We start from the raw sequence: 13,376 nt of genomic DNA on the forward strand, positions 1-13,376 counted from the left end.
CACTTGGTCATGTCCAGGGTTATTATTAAGGTACCCGATGCTAGACTGCGCCGTCGCCAGCCTCCGCCAGCATTAGCCTACAGCTGACGTACAGTGGGACTCAAAAACGGTTGGAGCCCGCTGGCCTACCAGACTGCCTTTCCCGCTGCTTCCGTCTGCTGACCCTACTCTTTGCCTTTTCTTCGTACGAGTTGTCCTACTTGAATGCCCTACATCTCTAATGTGTAATGCTACGGCACCGCACTCATAGCACTCTGGCCCACCTCTGACGTAGTGCTTCTGCACACACCGACAGCCCGAAAACATGGCCCTGTGGTCAACAGCCAAGACACAATCGAAGCAAGGCTTCGACAAAGTCTACAACTGGGTTGACAAGCTCGGTGCGCCTGTCAATCGCCTGTCCAACAAGGTCGGCTCCGAAGCCTTCTGGCCTACGACGCTTGACATCGAGTCGGACAAGGCTGCGAGGATCCTCAAAAGCTTCTGCAGTATGTCGATTCCCAATACCCACCGCCAACCGCTAACACAGTCACAGAGGATGGATTCTACCAAGAAGAAGACCGGCCCATTACCACCGATGTTCCCAAGGGCAAGCAACGAGTCCTCAAGAAGATACCCTCCAAGGTAATCAAGAATGCCAAAGGTCTCTGCATCTTCACAACCATGCGCAGCGGCCTCTGGGTCTCCGGATCAGGCGGAGCTGGCGTATTGGTTGCGCGCAAGGCAGACGGAACATGGTCACCACCCTCTGGCATAATGATGCACACTGTTGGCGTAGGCTTCCTTGTTGGCGTGGACATCTACGACTGTGTTATCGTCATCAACTCCGACAAGGCAATGGAGGCTTTCCAGTCCATCCGCTGTACTCTGGGAGGAGAAATCAGCGCAGTCGCAGGCCCAGCCGGTGTCGGTGGCATACTCGACACGGAGCTCCACAAGCGTCAATCACCACTGTTCACATATATCAAATCGCGGGGCTTCTATGCTGGTCTCCAGCTAGACGGAACCATCATAATCGAGCGAACGGACGAGAACGAACGCTTCTACGGCGAACGCATAGGAGTCAAAGACATATTGGCTGGAAACGTACGGCATCCACCTTATGAGACAAGGAGGCTCATGGAAACACTCAAGTCAGCTCAGGGCGACACCGACGTGGATGAGTCCCTGATACCAGACGAGGCAACGCCAGGAGACTTTGAGGTTACAGGCCCCGAAGACAAGACTTTTGGTATCCCAGACGCCGTCGATCCCGATCCCTATGGCGTCCTGGCACTACAAGAAGCCGGTCTAGAAATCAGGGAGGCAGGCACACACAGTCGGCCGACAAGCGAGCAGTTTGAATTCAAGCCGAGCCCAACAAGTCCGATTTACAACACTTTCAGGAACTCCACATTCCGGAGAAGCACGGATCGGTCAAGCTTTGCCGGCAGTCGACGCTCAAGTTGGCGAACAAGCACCATCAGTGGCGTGCTCGAGCCCCGGACACCAACGGCCGATATGAGCACACAGACTGACGATCTACCGCCACCCCCGCCGACCGTCAGGAAGACGCCCCCTACACTACCGCCACGAACAAGTATCGCACGTCTACCCACGCCTCCCATAGCAGAAGTACCCGAAACTAGAGTCGAGCAAGCCACTCCGCCACGAGCCAAGAGTGTCGAGAGGCAGATTGAAGAGGCAACACCCACAGCTGCAAAGAAGACTGATAGCGCTGTTGACTCAAAGTCGACCGGCTCTCCTCGCAACTCAACAGCTACTGAAGTGGTTGAGGACGACGACAGCAGTGACGATGAGGACGACGATTTTGAGGATGAGCCAGTCGTTTATGAGGTTCACCAGGCGGCTGCTCCCCAAGCCATCCACGCACGCGTTGTTCAAGTTGCCAAACCAGTCGCTCCAGCCCTGCCTGTCAGGAACCCCTTCCGCAACCGTGTCTCAACAAACTCGGACGGGTCGCTGAGCACTACCCAGGGTGCATCCCCTGTACCCTCTCCGACCAAACCCAAGCATAGCCCGGAATCCACCCCCTCGCTTATGCGCGGTGACTCGACCTCTTCTTTGTCTTCTGTAGAGGACAACAGACTGGAGCAGATCGGCAACAGACTCAAGCCAAAGTACTCGCATGAGCCTTCGCCTGATGACGAGAAGAAGGATGATGCTTACCACTCACTTCCGGAGTCTCCGATGAAGAGCATTCCAGGCGGTTTCAACTGAGCGCCCAGACTGGCTATTATGGAACTCTTGCACCTCTCTTCACACCGCTCCTTACTGCGACAATAATCGACTAGGATGATAGCATCATCCCTGACTACAACACTCTAGACTACGCGTACAAGATGGCGTTGCGATGTCAAGCGCATGGTTGCTGCGTCTCGCCACTTGCTTATTCGACTTGGCTAAAACGCAAGCATACTCGGTCGATCAGTACATTTTCATTGGAGATGAACTCTCACCGTCGTTACGACTTATGATTCCTATTGATATCCACATTATTGCTTTATCTGCCTCGCTCGCGCATAGTCCCTCAGCATTTGTATGTATTTAGTGCTATATTCGTTGAGCAATGCATTAGCCCATATAGCGACAGCGACCGTAGATCAATATCACCTCATAATCTGAAGAGAGTACGTTTCTAAATGTTTGCCTGTGTCACACTACGGTCCATGGCGGGTTGCGACGCTAACGCGGCCGTGACATCCCTGCCAAAATTTCGTGACCGGAATTCCACCACGAGCTCGACTTGCGCGGGCACATGCGAAAACTTCCACACCAACAATTCTACGTCGGATTCTCGCAATAGCGCTCCCTAAGATACCGCGCTCAGACCTAGACTTGTGTAGAGTATCAGGTCGTGTCCATTCGGGGAAATACCAGGCGAGACTTGCTCAAGCACACAGCGCTGTCCGTCGCAATCAACCCACGAGCCAAAGCCATCATGGCACCCTCAGCGTCCCCCGCACCCAAGAAGTCCAAAGCTCCACCCAAAACAATCGCAGACTTCACCGTCCTCCCCCTCACACTACCCACCCTCTCCGGCCTACCAGCTACCTCAAACTCCGCAAAACACTATGTGTACATCAAACCGCACTCGCCCAGCCTCCCTACCGCAGACGATGAGCGCAGCCTCTTCATCGCAAACATACCCATAGATGCCGACGAGCGCAGCATACGCGCGCTATTCCAAGGACAATTAGGCGGCAGCATGGTCGAACGCGTGGAATTCGACGCGAGTGTTCCTGCGCAACCAATGCATAAGCGGTGGAGGAACACTGAGAAATCTGCGACTGCGAACGAAGACGATGTCGCTGGAGGTGACAAGAGGGGGAAGAAGAGAAAGAGAATGGACGACGCGGCTGTGATTGCAGAGGGTGTTGTGGAAGATGCCGAGAGTGCACTACCGCGATTATGGAATACCGAGGTGAGGAAGAGTGGGAGTGGCGCCGTCGTGGTTTTTGTGGACAAGAAGAGTGCAAGGGGAGCGCTCAAGGAGGTGGCAAGAGCTGTTAAAGAGGGCAAGAGTATTGCGTGGAAAGGAGGTGAAGGGTTGGGCGTCGAGCGTAAGTCTTGTCATATATCTTTACTCGGCATGCTAGGTTTGCATGAATGCCATGCTAATCTCACAAATCAACAGGCTACAAGTCACACAACACACTCCTCTACCCCACTCCTTCCGTACTACAAGCCTCCCTCAACGCATACCTCACACAGTTCAACGCGCTAGAAACATCCAGGAATCGCCTCCGCAAAACATCCCGCTCTGTTCCTGACGAAGATGGCTTCATGACGGTTACGCGAGGCGGACGTGTCGGGCCTGCGAGGATCGAAGACGCAGAGAAGAAGAAAGCAGAGTTGGATGAGAGGAAGAGGAATCACAGGGCCACTGATGACTTCTATCGCTTCCAGAATCGGGAGCGCAGGAAGGAGGCTGAGGGTGCATTGAAGAGGAAGTTTGAGGAGGATAGGAGGAGAGTGGAGAGCATGAGGGAGAGGAGGGGGAGGGTCAGGCCAGAGGCTTGAGAGGTCAAGGTTGTTGTGGAAGGTTACTACAGTAGTATGCACGAGTAGAAGCTTCAGACAGTTGTATTACTGCTTCAGCCGCTCAGGATGAAGGCTCACTTGGTATGGCGTATAAGACAAGATAGTCGAATCCAACATGTTGATTCTTGATTCTGAAATAACAATCGTAAAGTTTGATGTAAACTAAAAGAAATACTCCTGAAGCGCCATGGGAAAAGACGAAGGTTCTTCAACTCAATAACCGAGTAAGAAAAGCGACTTCTTACCACAAAGCGCACCAACTAGTCCATCCCATTCCCATTTGCATTTGCGTCACTCCGATACCTCTCGATGAGATTTCCTTCCACTCCTTCATCGTTGCCATTGCCGCCGCCTGGGTTCCGTCCAGGAAGTGTCTTTGACTGGAAACAAGCTTTGTTGAGTCTACGACTTCCACTCCTCCGACAGGGAGGATAAAAGTCGCCTTTTGGATCGGACATTTGGGTCGAGTTGACTTTCAACGTAGCTTGTACGGCTTCTGTCCCTTGTCCGATATCATCACCTTGTTTCCTCAGCCATTGGCAGTCGCGTAAACGACTCGCCGACGGAAGTGTGCGTTGCGGTTCCGTTGTACTCCCAAAAGATCTAGCGCAGACAGCGTCGGAAGTGTGGGCTTCCCGGATATCTAGGTAATCCTTGTCGTAGCATATCTTTCCTGGCGTCGTGATCGAGATCGAGACGGGGTCAATGTTCAGCATGAGCTGGGCATCGTTACGACATTTGCTCTTGTCATTCTTAGCAGTGGCCATCAGGGCAGGTTGCATGTCTTTGCTAGATTCAGTATGAATCTTCTCCCAGACGAGTGCTGAGAGACCGCGAGGGAAAGTTTCGGATGCCTTGAGGGTGTTGCACTCCCAGTACAACTGTTCGCCCAAATGGAGGAAGCGTCGACTGAGGAGGCGGTCTTGTAGCGCCCACGCACGTGTATCCCAACCAAAGTTTGGCGTATTCAGGATGCCAGCTGGTAGCAGAGCAGAAGCAGGTAGTCGACCTGACGTCGGACTCTGGCTTGTACTTGACCCGAGTAAGGACGCAAGATGGGTCTTGTTGCTCATGCCTTCGACAACAGCTTCATCGTTGAAGTTGTGGTCCGGGTCTTCCGAATGGTCAAGTACGACTGTCAGTGTCGCATTGCGGAAGGTAGACGCCATGCTTATGCATTCGCGTTCCTTGTCTTCTTCCGAGTCTTGTACGACACAGAGTGAATCTAGCCAACAATATTTATAGCCCAAGTCATGCACTGCCGCAATTGCCTTTGCGATCGCAATCGGAAGTTTTTGTAGTGGCAATTCAGTTTGCATGCTCGATAGTGTATCGCTCGAGAGTAGTGGCTGTATGTGACTCCAGACGTGACTCAATGCCACGTACTCTGTCTTGTCGGCAGTGGATTCGATACTGTCAGTCTGAACAACCTTCGCGCGGACTGTGCCATCTTGGCCATTCGAAAGGATCTCGATCAGACGTGTGGGTAGGGAGCCAGCATCGCGTGTGACCATGTGGCGACAAGCTTCGTGCGTGCATGAACATTCGCTTAGCCAAGTCTTTGCATTCGCAAGGCTGGCTTTTGATTCTGTGGCGTTCGTTCCGTGAAGGTGGGGATGGTCGTAGGTATCGATGTCGCCTTGGTGACTGAGCATGTCTACTCCATCAAGCTCTTCTTGTGGGCCCGGGAACGTCGCCTTGTCGTTGGGCCAGTTGAGACAGCATGGTGCCGGAGTGAAGATCATAGTCAACGCTCCTGCATCTGGTCGTGCATCTGGATCAGCATTCAGCATGCTCTGAAGCGTGCAGATCACTGTATGCTCTGTCGTGGTCTTTGCCTCGGCAAGGAACCCGGCGAGCTGGTCTTGTATACCAGATACATCCTGCCAATAGTGCTTGCCAGTACGACCACTAAAAGCCTTGCGGAAGGCTAACCATCCCATGTTGTCTTGACTAAACGGAACGGATGCCATCTCCGCGAAGACACAACCAAGACTCCAGATATCAGCAGCCTTCTTGCGGGAAATGCCCAAGGATACCTCAGGTGCGATGTATTGGCGTGTTAGCGGCTTGTGTTGGTCGTCACTCATCTCTTCTGAGGAGCTGACACCGAAGTCGCTGAGTATTACGTGAGGGAACTCTTGGTCACCTTCGACGATCAAGATGTTCTGAGGCTTGATGTCCATATGCCTAACTTGCTGCTCGTGAAGATGTCTTACTGACGATGCGAGACAGCCAAACATTCTGACAATAGTCTCTGAAAGATTGGCAGGCTTTTGCGCCGCTGATCGCTCGAGCCATACTGCAAGTGTTGTATCGGCAACGGGTGAGAGCAACATGGACATCTTGTCGCCCCGTGAGTAGGTCCCGATGATGCGAATGATATGAGGGTGGCGTAACTTCTGAAGAACGCTTACTTCCTTCTTGAGCTCCTCGATCACTGTCTGGTTACGATTCTTGAGTGTCTTGCGACTGACGTGTAATCCCGTTTGTTGATGCACGACTTCGTCGACTGTACTGAAGCCTCCTGAGCCAAGCAGCTTGACACTAAGGAAGGTCGCGTTCCTAGCTTGTATCGTTCCTCTGGAGTGTCCAACCGTCAAAATGTTCTGCGTGGATGTCGTTGTATACTTGTCCAGGGATTCGTCGTGTGTCGTGCGTTCTTGATCTCCGGTGGCAGCGAGAGACATCGTGGATGACAGAGGAGGTCGTCCAATACCCGTTGCTCTCTGCAACAAGTTGTCTTGTATGGCGATCGTCGTACCCGTGTCGAGCGATATGTCAGGAGTCATGACTTCTCCATTTACTATGTGGGCAGGAGATGCTGATGACGAACGCCCAGTACTAGCAGCTATGTCGGCTCTAGAGTGCTTCCAGTGAGGATGCTCCAACAAAACACTGTCTGTCCTATCATCCATGGATGAGATCGGAAGCTCCTTCTTTATGGGTTGGGCGACATCATCTCCGGCCAGAGCGCTCTCGTCATCTTCCTCTGCTCTGATGCGGCCGTCTCGCAGGGAGCCCGCAACAGTTGACACACTGCGCGAGCCCGACTTGTTCGATTCATGTAGTGAGGTCGATGACTGAGAGATGTTCGGCGAAAGTATAGTGGGTTTGATATGTTGGTCCGCACAATCCGACTGGCTCTCACCAAGTTGTGAGAGCTGGAATTGGAAGAATCCGCCGCAGGATGGTGGGCCTGTAGAACCGCTACCGCTGCCACCGCTGCCAGAGTATTTGGAGCCACTACCACCACGTGGATCGAATGGTGGTTGAGGAGAAGGTTTGCCACCGAAGCCGTCATCGCTTGGGCCGTCGTCATTGTCATCGTCCGCAGAATCGTTACTGTCGTTGTCTTCCTCATCCCGCCAGTCAAGCATGCACTTGCCCTGTTTGAAGTGATCGGCGATGTGATCTATACGTTCTTGTCTGGATTCGAAGCGATGTCGGCAAAATCCGCATCTACGAGGGAATTCGGTTTCGGAGATCACTATACTGGCATCGTCGAAGTCTTCAGGGTTCATCTCGGGGTGGATGTTTCGGAAATGCTGGACAAAGTGGTACTTTCGATAACATGGCTTGACATTCTCAACCCCCTCAATCGTACACAGGCTGCAAACCCAGGATTTACATGGGTAGCCTTCCTCTTCATTGCGCTTCCAGTCGTTCTTGCGGCCATACCGTTTGCCGCACTTCCTGGTACACTGGTAGATTTTCCTAGGATCCCTACCAAGCAACTCAAGGTCTTCGGTAGGGCAGCACCGCTTCTTGCTACCTCGCGTGGAGACTACTGGTATGGTGACGGTGGTGTTGTCACGAGTGGGTGACGAGCCGGGAGAAGACGTCTCCCCAAGCGCTGGCTGTGCAACGCTTCCGTAGACATTGTATGCTCCTGGAAGCTCTGTCTGGTATGTGTGGTCATCCCAAAAGGATTCATGCTGCTTCTGTTGTTGTTCTTGTTGGATGAGTGCTGTCTGGGACTTGTAGGCTGAATCACTCTGGCCGCCACCCATACCCTGCTTTAGGAGCTGACTGAACCAGCTTCGGATGGCATCTGCTGGCTCACCAGTGAGCTGGCTTAAAGAGTCGATATGCCTGTCACTTGGCAGTACATTGTATTTGTTGAACCATGTCGCGCAGACATCAGCTGCCTCATCTGGAAGCCCATCTGCTACCACGGAGGGGATAGGGTCCAGGCTCCAGCTAGACGTGGTTGTCGCAGGGGGTGTGGGGAACAAGGGGAAATCAAAGCTTGCGTGACGCTTCGACTGAGGGTAGTCGTGCACATCAAGCTGGAGTGGGCGCTTTCCAAGCGTATTGAACTGCGTTGGCATGGTATCAAAAGATTGTAGTGGTGTAGGTGGGAATGATTTCGCGATATGTTGGAGTTGCATATCAGGAGTGAGCTGCGTATTCCATGCTGGGGTCGCCGAGGTGTCATCCAAGGTCTGCCACACTATTAGCACGCATGCGATACGGCAAGCCCAACAAGAAGCTTACAAGACTATGTTGCATGTTAAATGTGCTCTGCTGAGGGGTGTTGTCGAATATAGTCGGATCAATGAAAGATGATGCGGTAGTATCGATACCCTCGTCAGCGAAGAAGAAGCCAGAAGTATTATCCGCTGGCGTAAACGTCTGTTGTTGTGGCGTCGCGAACATGTTGCTGAAGTCCATGTTCGTCGTGTCAAAGGCGAAACCTGCGCCCTGATGCTCCATGACTATGTTATTTGTCAGAGGGCGTTGTCGTTGGGTACGGCGTCTTGCTTTCGTCGTGGTAGACGGTTAGCAATCACAAGCTCCAAGAAATGAGCGAGTATGATGGAGAATGAGTGTCTAGGAGCCTGAGGCCTGTTGCTCGGTATTTTAGATCAAAGGGCGCTGCGCCCACGAGTTTCGCGATGGAGTTCGGAGTCATTCATGCAGCCCTTCAGCTTCAGGGAAGGGCGATGGAGATCCAAGGTTTAGGCAACCGGTGAGACGAATAGTGGGGAATTGCGGTAACTTTACGACTTCGCCAAGCCGGTCGTTCGTGATGCGACTGTGGAGAAACCTACGCTGCTTGCCAGAATATCGAGTTGGCCCTGTCGCTTCACCTTGCCGGATGAGCTATCTGGCCTTGGAAGGAGGTACTCTACTTTCGCGACGTTCGCTGTCGTTGCGTAGGTTTCTTCCAATGTGGGTGAAAAGAAACGTCTTTCGGATGTTCGTAAGCGCTAATTTCCTGTATCGCCCTTTCCTCTCAGAAGGGCGCAGCCGTACGAAACAGGCTAGCGTCGGCAGTGCGAAGTGGGGCGTGTGGCTGAGCTGCAGCAAGCAAGTTACGGAGAACGCGAACTCCACCTCCATCCCCATATCTCCCATGGCTGAGTCAGTCTTAGCTTATATATTAACGACAGGCTACTCATTAGCACCTTGAAGACTTTGTTTGTGTCGCATACCTAGGCAGATATCTGCTCTAGCGAGAATACCACGGATGAGTCTGCTTGATGCGGACCTCTGTATCAAACCTTGGAAAGAGCGATGAAGTGATCAGTAAAGTAGCCAACTTACATTTTGCGTAGACCAGTCTCACACGGACAATTACGTCATTGTCTACATCATATGGACCGCCAATAGTAATTAGACTCATGTAGTAGGTGGGAACAACATCGGCATGGCTGTCGGGAACACACAAGAGGTTTGGCAGAATAACATGTTTAACTAGATCGAACATCCACTCGAAGCAAACAATATGGACGAACCCACAAGACACGATATATTTGTGTGATGAAGCAATCACCTATTTCTAGACATATATAATACTTGTAGTAAAGACAGATGTTTCTTTCGCCCTCTGCTACGTCGACATCTGGACAATCCAGCCAGTCTCTAACTAGCCTTCCATGTACCAAAAACGAGAAGAGCTACTGGCAAATTACAGGCAAAACCCACGTCCCCTTGATCATCAAGATGATGAGGACTGGAAAATATGCCTCGCGCTTATAGATGAAAAAGCAGACCGCGAGAGACAAGAACGAGCAGATCGAGCGGTTGCTGACGATGGTGATGCCGAGGACGAAGATTCTGACGGGGCCAAAGAAAATGCTGTCCCACTACCAATCTGTATGAACACAGAAGACAGACAAACGGAGAACGAAGATGAAGATGAAGGTGAAGAAGAAGACGAAGGCACGAATGATCCCGCACCAGACACCACCGCAGCTCCAGTGATCCCCAAAGTGCCCACAGCAACCACCAGCACAAGCCAAACCCTCATCGCCCCTTCCAGAGCACCCATCTACTTCTTCCACGGAAACATCAACATTCCTCTCATGTTGATCAACACAGAAATTCAAGCTGCCGTTCAAAAACTGATTGAAATGTACATCACCCGTGGTCGACTAGCCAGCAATACCGTCGTCTGCATAAACCAGCGCTATGACGGTCAAGCCACGCATAATGCTGATGGTACAGAGTATGCCTGTAGGACTTGTATTGATAAGTATCGTGATGGTCAAAACTACAAGGGATACAGGGTTTGTATAAGACATGGGCAGAAGGTCATGGGTGGACAGCTGGTAACTGCATATTTTGCTGTCGCACAAAAGAGATCGGAGAATCAGCGGTATGTTTGGCGTACTGAGTAGCACAAAGACAAACAAATGGAAAAGAAAACTGCCAAACGACAGTGGTGAGGGGGGCGACATATTTCCTGAACGAGCTCTTATCTTCGCACCACCATCATCAATACTCGGGGCTGAGTGGAAAAGTTGAATCGAGAATATATGAGTAAAAGCTATTCATGTGGTATCATTTCGTATCTATCTACGTTCTCGGAAAGTAAAAAGGTATCTCATCATTACCGTTCTTCGTCAAACCCGCGCGCTTAGAAAGCAACCATCTGGCTAAGCCCAGCGCTCTCACGCTCAAAGTTCTTGTGCTGTGAGATGCTGTACAAGTACGCGCTAGTGAAGTCCTTAGCCTCCTTGGCCATGTTGACAGCCTCCTTGAAGCTATCGGCGTGAACCTGACCAGCAGTGACAACACCGTAGCTGTTGACAACATCAGCGGCGGCCGAGAACTCCATACCGGGGAGTTCGACGGCCTGCTTGATGAAGGAGACGGCCTCGCCGGTGCCGCCAATAGCCTTCAAATGACCGAAAGCCTCGCGGATCCAGTGAACGGCGCGACCGTTCTTGCGGAGGGTCTCGACTGACTTGGCACCACCAGGAACGAAAACACTGTCGTACATGGTGGAGCGTTGGCCCTCAAGGTGGTGGTCTGCTAAGACACCGGAGCCACTCTTGTCCTCACCATCGGCGTAGATCTTGTTTCTCCTGGGTGAAATGGTGAAGGGAAGGGCGCCGGCAGCAGTGAGCGCAGCCTTGATGCCGTTGTAAGCGACCTTGTCGTAACCATCGGCGATAAGGATAGCAACCATGCGGGTGGCAATGGTAGGCTTCTCGGGCATGAAGTCCATCTGGGAGAGACCCTTGGCCTTCTTGTTGTGCTTGGGGCGAGTCTGCTCAGTTGGCACATCGCTGCCAACCATCTCCGCAACACTCTGAGCGAGCTCAAGATCGATCTCACAGAGACGCTCACAGAGACGCTTGTAGACGACGGGATCGTCACAGTGGTCAAGCTCGAAGGCGAAAGCGTCCTTCATGTGCATCTTCTCGTTCTCTGACATGGAATTGTAGAAAAGCTCAGCCTGGTTCTTGTGCTCCCTGAACTTGCTGGTCTTCATGCGGGCCTTGATTCCGGCAGTCTTCTCAGGGTAATCGATGTAGGCGCCCTCCTTTTCTGTAGCAGGAGGAACAGTCTGGAAACGGTTAGGCCAGTAGTTGACCTTGCCCTTGGTGATAGTATGGCGCATGGCACCATCACGGTTGAAGTTCATGACGGGGCAGACAGGCTTGTTGATTGGCAGCTCTTCCCAGTTGATACCCAGACGTGAGAGTTGGGTGTCCTGGTAAGAGAAGTTGCGACCTTGCAGAAGAGGGTCGTTGCTGAAGCCGATACCAGGGACGATGTGGCTTGTGCAGAAGGCGACTTGCTCTGTTTGGGTGAAGAACTCGTCGGGGTTCTGGTTCAGCTCGAGCTCACCAATGTACCGGATGGGAACAAGCTCCTCAGGCCAGACCTTGGTGGCATCCAAGATGTCGAAATCGAAGTCGTGCTCCTTTGACTCTGGGAGGACTTGAATACCGAAGTTCCACTTGGGGTATGCGCCACTGTCGATAGCCATCCACAAGTCCTTGCGATGGAAGTCGGGATCTTGGCCAGCAATCTTGAGAGCCTCGTCCCAGACGAAGCTGTGGACACCGAGTTGGGGGGTGAAGTGGAACTTGACAAAGCTCCTCTCGCCCTTGGCGTTGATTAGTGTGTAGGTGTTGACACCGAAACCTTGCATCATACGGTATGAGCGGGGAATGGTGCGGTCGGACATGGCCCACATGAACATGTGCGTAGCCTCTGGGTGCATATACTGGAAGTCCCAGAAGTTGTTGTGAGCGGACTGTGCTTGCGGGACCTCACAGTCAGGCTCCGGCTTTCCGGCGTGAATAGCGTCGGGCTGAATAAGTCAGTATCTCACATAGGGGAATGAGGTTCGCACAGGGTCATTGCTTACGAATTTCATAGAGTCCTGGATGAAGAAGACGGGAATGTTGTTTCCAACAATGTCCCAGTTACCCTCTTCTGTGTAGAACTTGACGGCGAAACCGCGAACATCACGGACAGTGTCTGCCGATCCACGGCTACCCAGTACAGTTGAGAATCGTAGGAAGACGGGGGTCTCGCGCGATGTGTCGGTAAGAATGCCAGCCGATGTGACGTCTTCAGCGGACTCGAAGAGTTTAAACTTTCCAAAAGCACCGGAGCCACGGGCGTGGACAACACGCTCGGGAATGCGCTCGTGGTCGAAGCGGTGGATCTGAGATTGTCAGGCCATGGTGTTGCGTTGCGAAGAATAGCGTGCTTACCTTCTCACGAGCGGCGTGATCCTCCAGCAGCGAGGGACCTTGCTGGTTGTCTGTCGCCACCGACAGCCAGTCATCAGTGTTGCTCTGCTTAACACCAGCATCGGTGGTGATGCGCCACTTGTCGTCGTGAACGTCTTTGGTAACAGCTGCAAGCTGAGCCATCTTGCCGGTCTTTTCACCGACAAGGCCCTTTGCCTTTTCCGCAGCGTTGCCTAGCATTTCGGACGCCATGTTGTCGATTATGTGTAAAGATTGAGACGATTGGCGATGTCAATCGATGTGGAGGGCATTCGCTGTGCGCGGCGCGCTCGTCTTTGTATCGTAACCGCGGGCGAGAATCTGTTTACTTTTCGACGTCATAACGAC

General features: G+C 52.4%; 5 protein-coding genes across 5 annotated transcripts; 3 read left to right on the plus strand and 2 right to left on the minus strand.

Moving 5' to 3' along the window:
* Window positions 1-304: 304 nt before the first annotated feature.
* Window positions 305-2,220, plus strand: AA0111_g10482 (hypothetical protein; the record flags this gene model as incomplete). The annotated part of the gene is made up of 2 exons (XM_028644236.1): window positions 305-488; window positions 536-2,220. The coding sequence occupies 2 exons, from the start codon at window positions 305-307 to the stop codon at window positions 2,218-2,220; spliced, it is 1,869 nt and encodes a 622-aa protein (XP_028501890.1).
* Window positions 2,221-2,941: 721 nt separating this feature from the next.
* AA0111_g10483 (hypothetical protein) lies at window positions 2,942-4,023 on the plus strand (the record flags this gene model as incomplete). The annotated part of the gene is made up of 2 exons (XM_028644237.1): window positions 2,942-3,563; window positions 3,638-4,023. The coding sequence occupies 2 exons, from the start codon at window positions 2,942-2,944 to the stop codon at window positions 4,021-4,023; spliced, it is 1,008 nt and encodes a 335-aa protein (XP_028501916.1).
* Window positions 4,024-4,304: 281 nt separating this feature from the next.
* On the minus strand, window positions 4,305-8,763 carry AA0111_g10484 (hypothetical protein; the record flags this gene model as incomplete). Its single annotated transcript, XM_028644238.1, has 2 exons — window positions 4,305-8,492; window positions 8,545-8,763. The coding sequence occupies 2 exons, from the start codon at window positions 8,761-8,763 to the stop codon at window positions 4,305-4,307; spliced, it is 4,407 nt and encodes a 1,468-aa protein (XP_028501887.1).
* A 1,166-nt stretch (window positions 8,764-9,929) lies between these two features.
* Window positions 9,930-10,673, plus strand: AA0111_g10485 (hypothetical protein; the record flags this gene model as incomplete). The annotated part of the gene is made up of 1 exon (XM_028644239.1): window positions 9,930-10,673. One exon carries the CDS (start codon window positions 9,930-9,932, stop codon window positions 10,671-10,673), a length of 744 nt encoding a protein of 247 aa, XP_028501889.1.
* Window positions 10,674-10,912: 239 nt separating this feature from the next.
* AA0111_g10486 (Catalase-1) lies at window positions 10,913-13,241 on the minus strand (the record flags this gene model as incomplete). The annotated part of the gene is made up of 3 exons (XM_028644240.1): window positions 10,913-12,601; window positions 12,659-12,961; window positions 13,011-13,241. The coding sequence occupies 3 exons, from the start codon at window positions 13,239-13,241 to the stop codon at window positions 10,913-10,915; spliced, it is 2,223 nt and encodes a 740-aa protein (XP_028501884.1).
* Window positions 13,242-13,376: the final 135 nt, after the last annotated feature.

Source organism: Alternaria arborescens (assembly GCF_004154835.1).
Source record: "Alternaria arborescens strain FERA 675 chromosome Unknown contig_36, whole genome shotgun sequence".
NCBI lineage: Eukaryota > Fungi > Ascomycota > Dothideomycetes > Pleosporales > Pleosporaceae > Alternaria > Alternaria arborescens.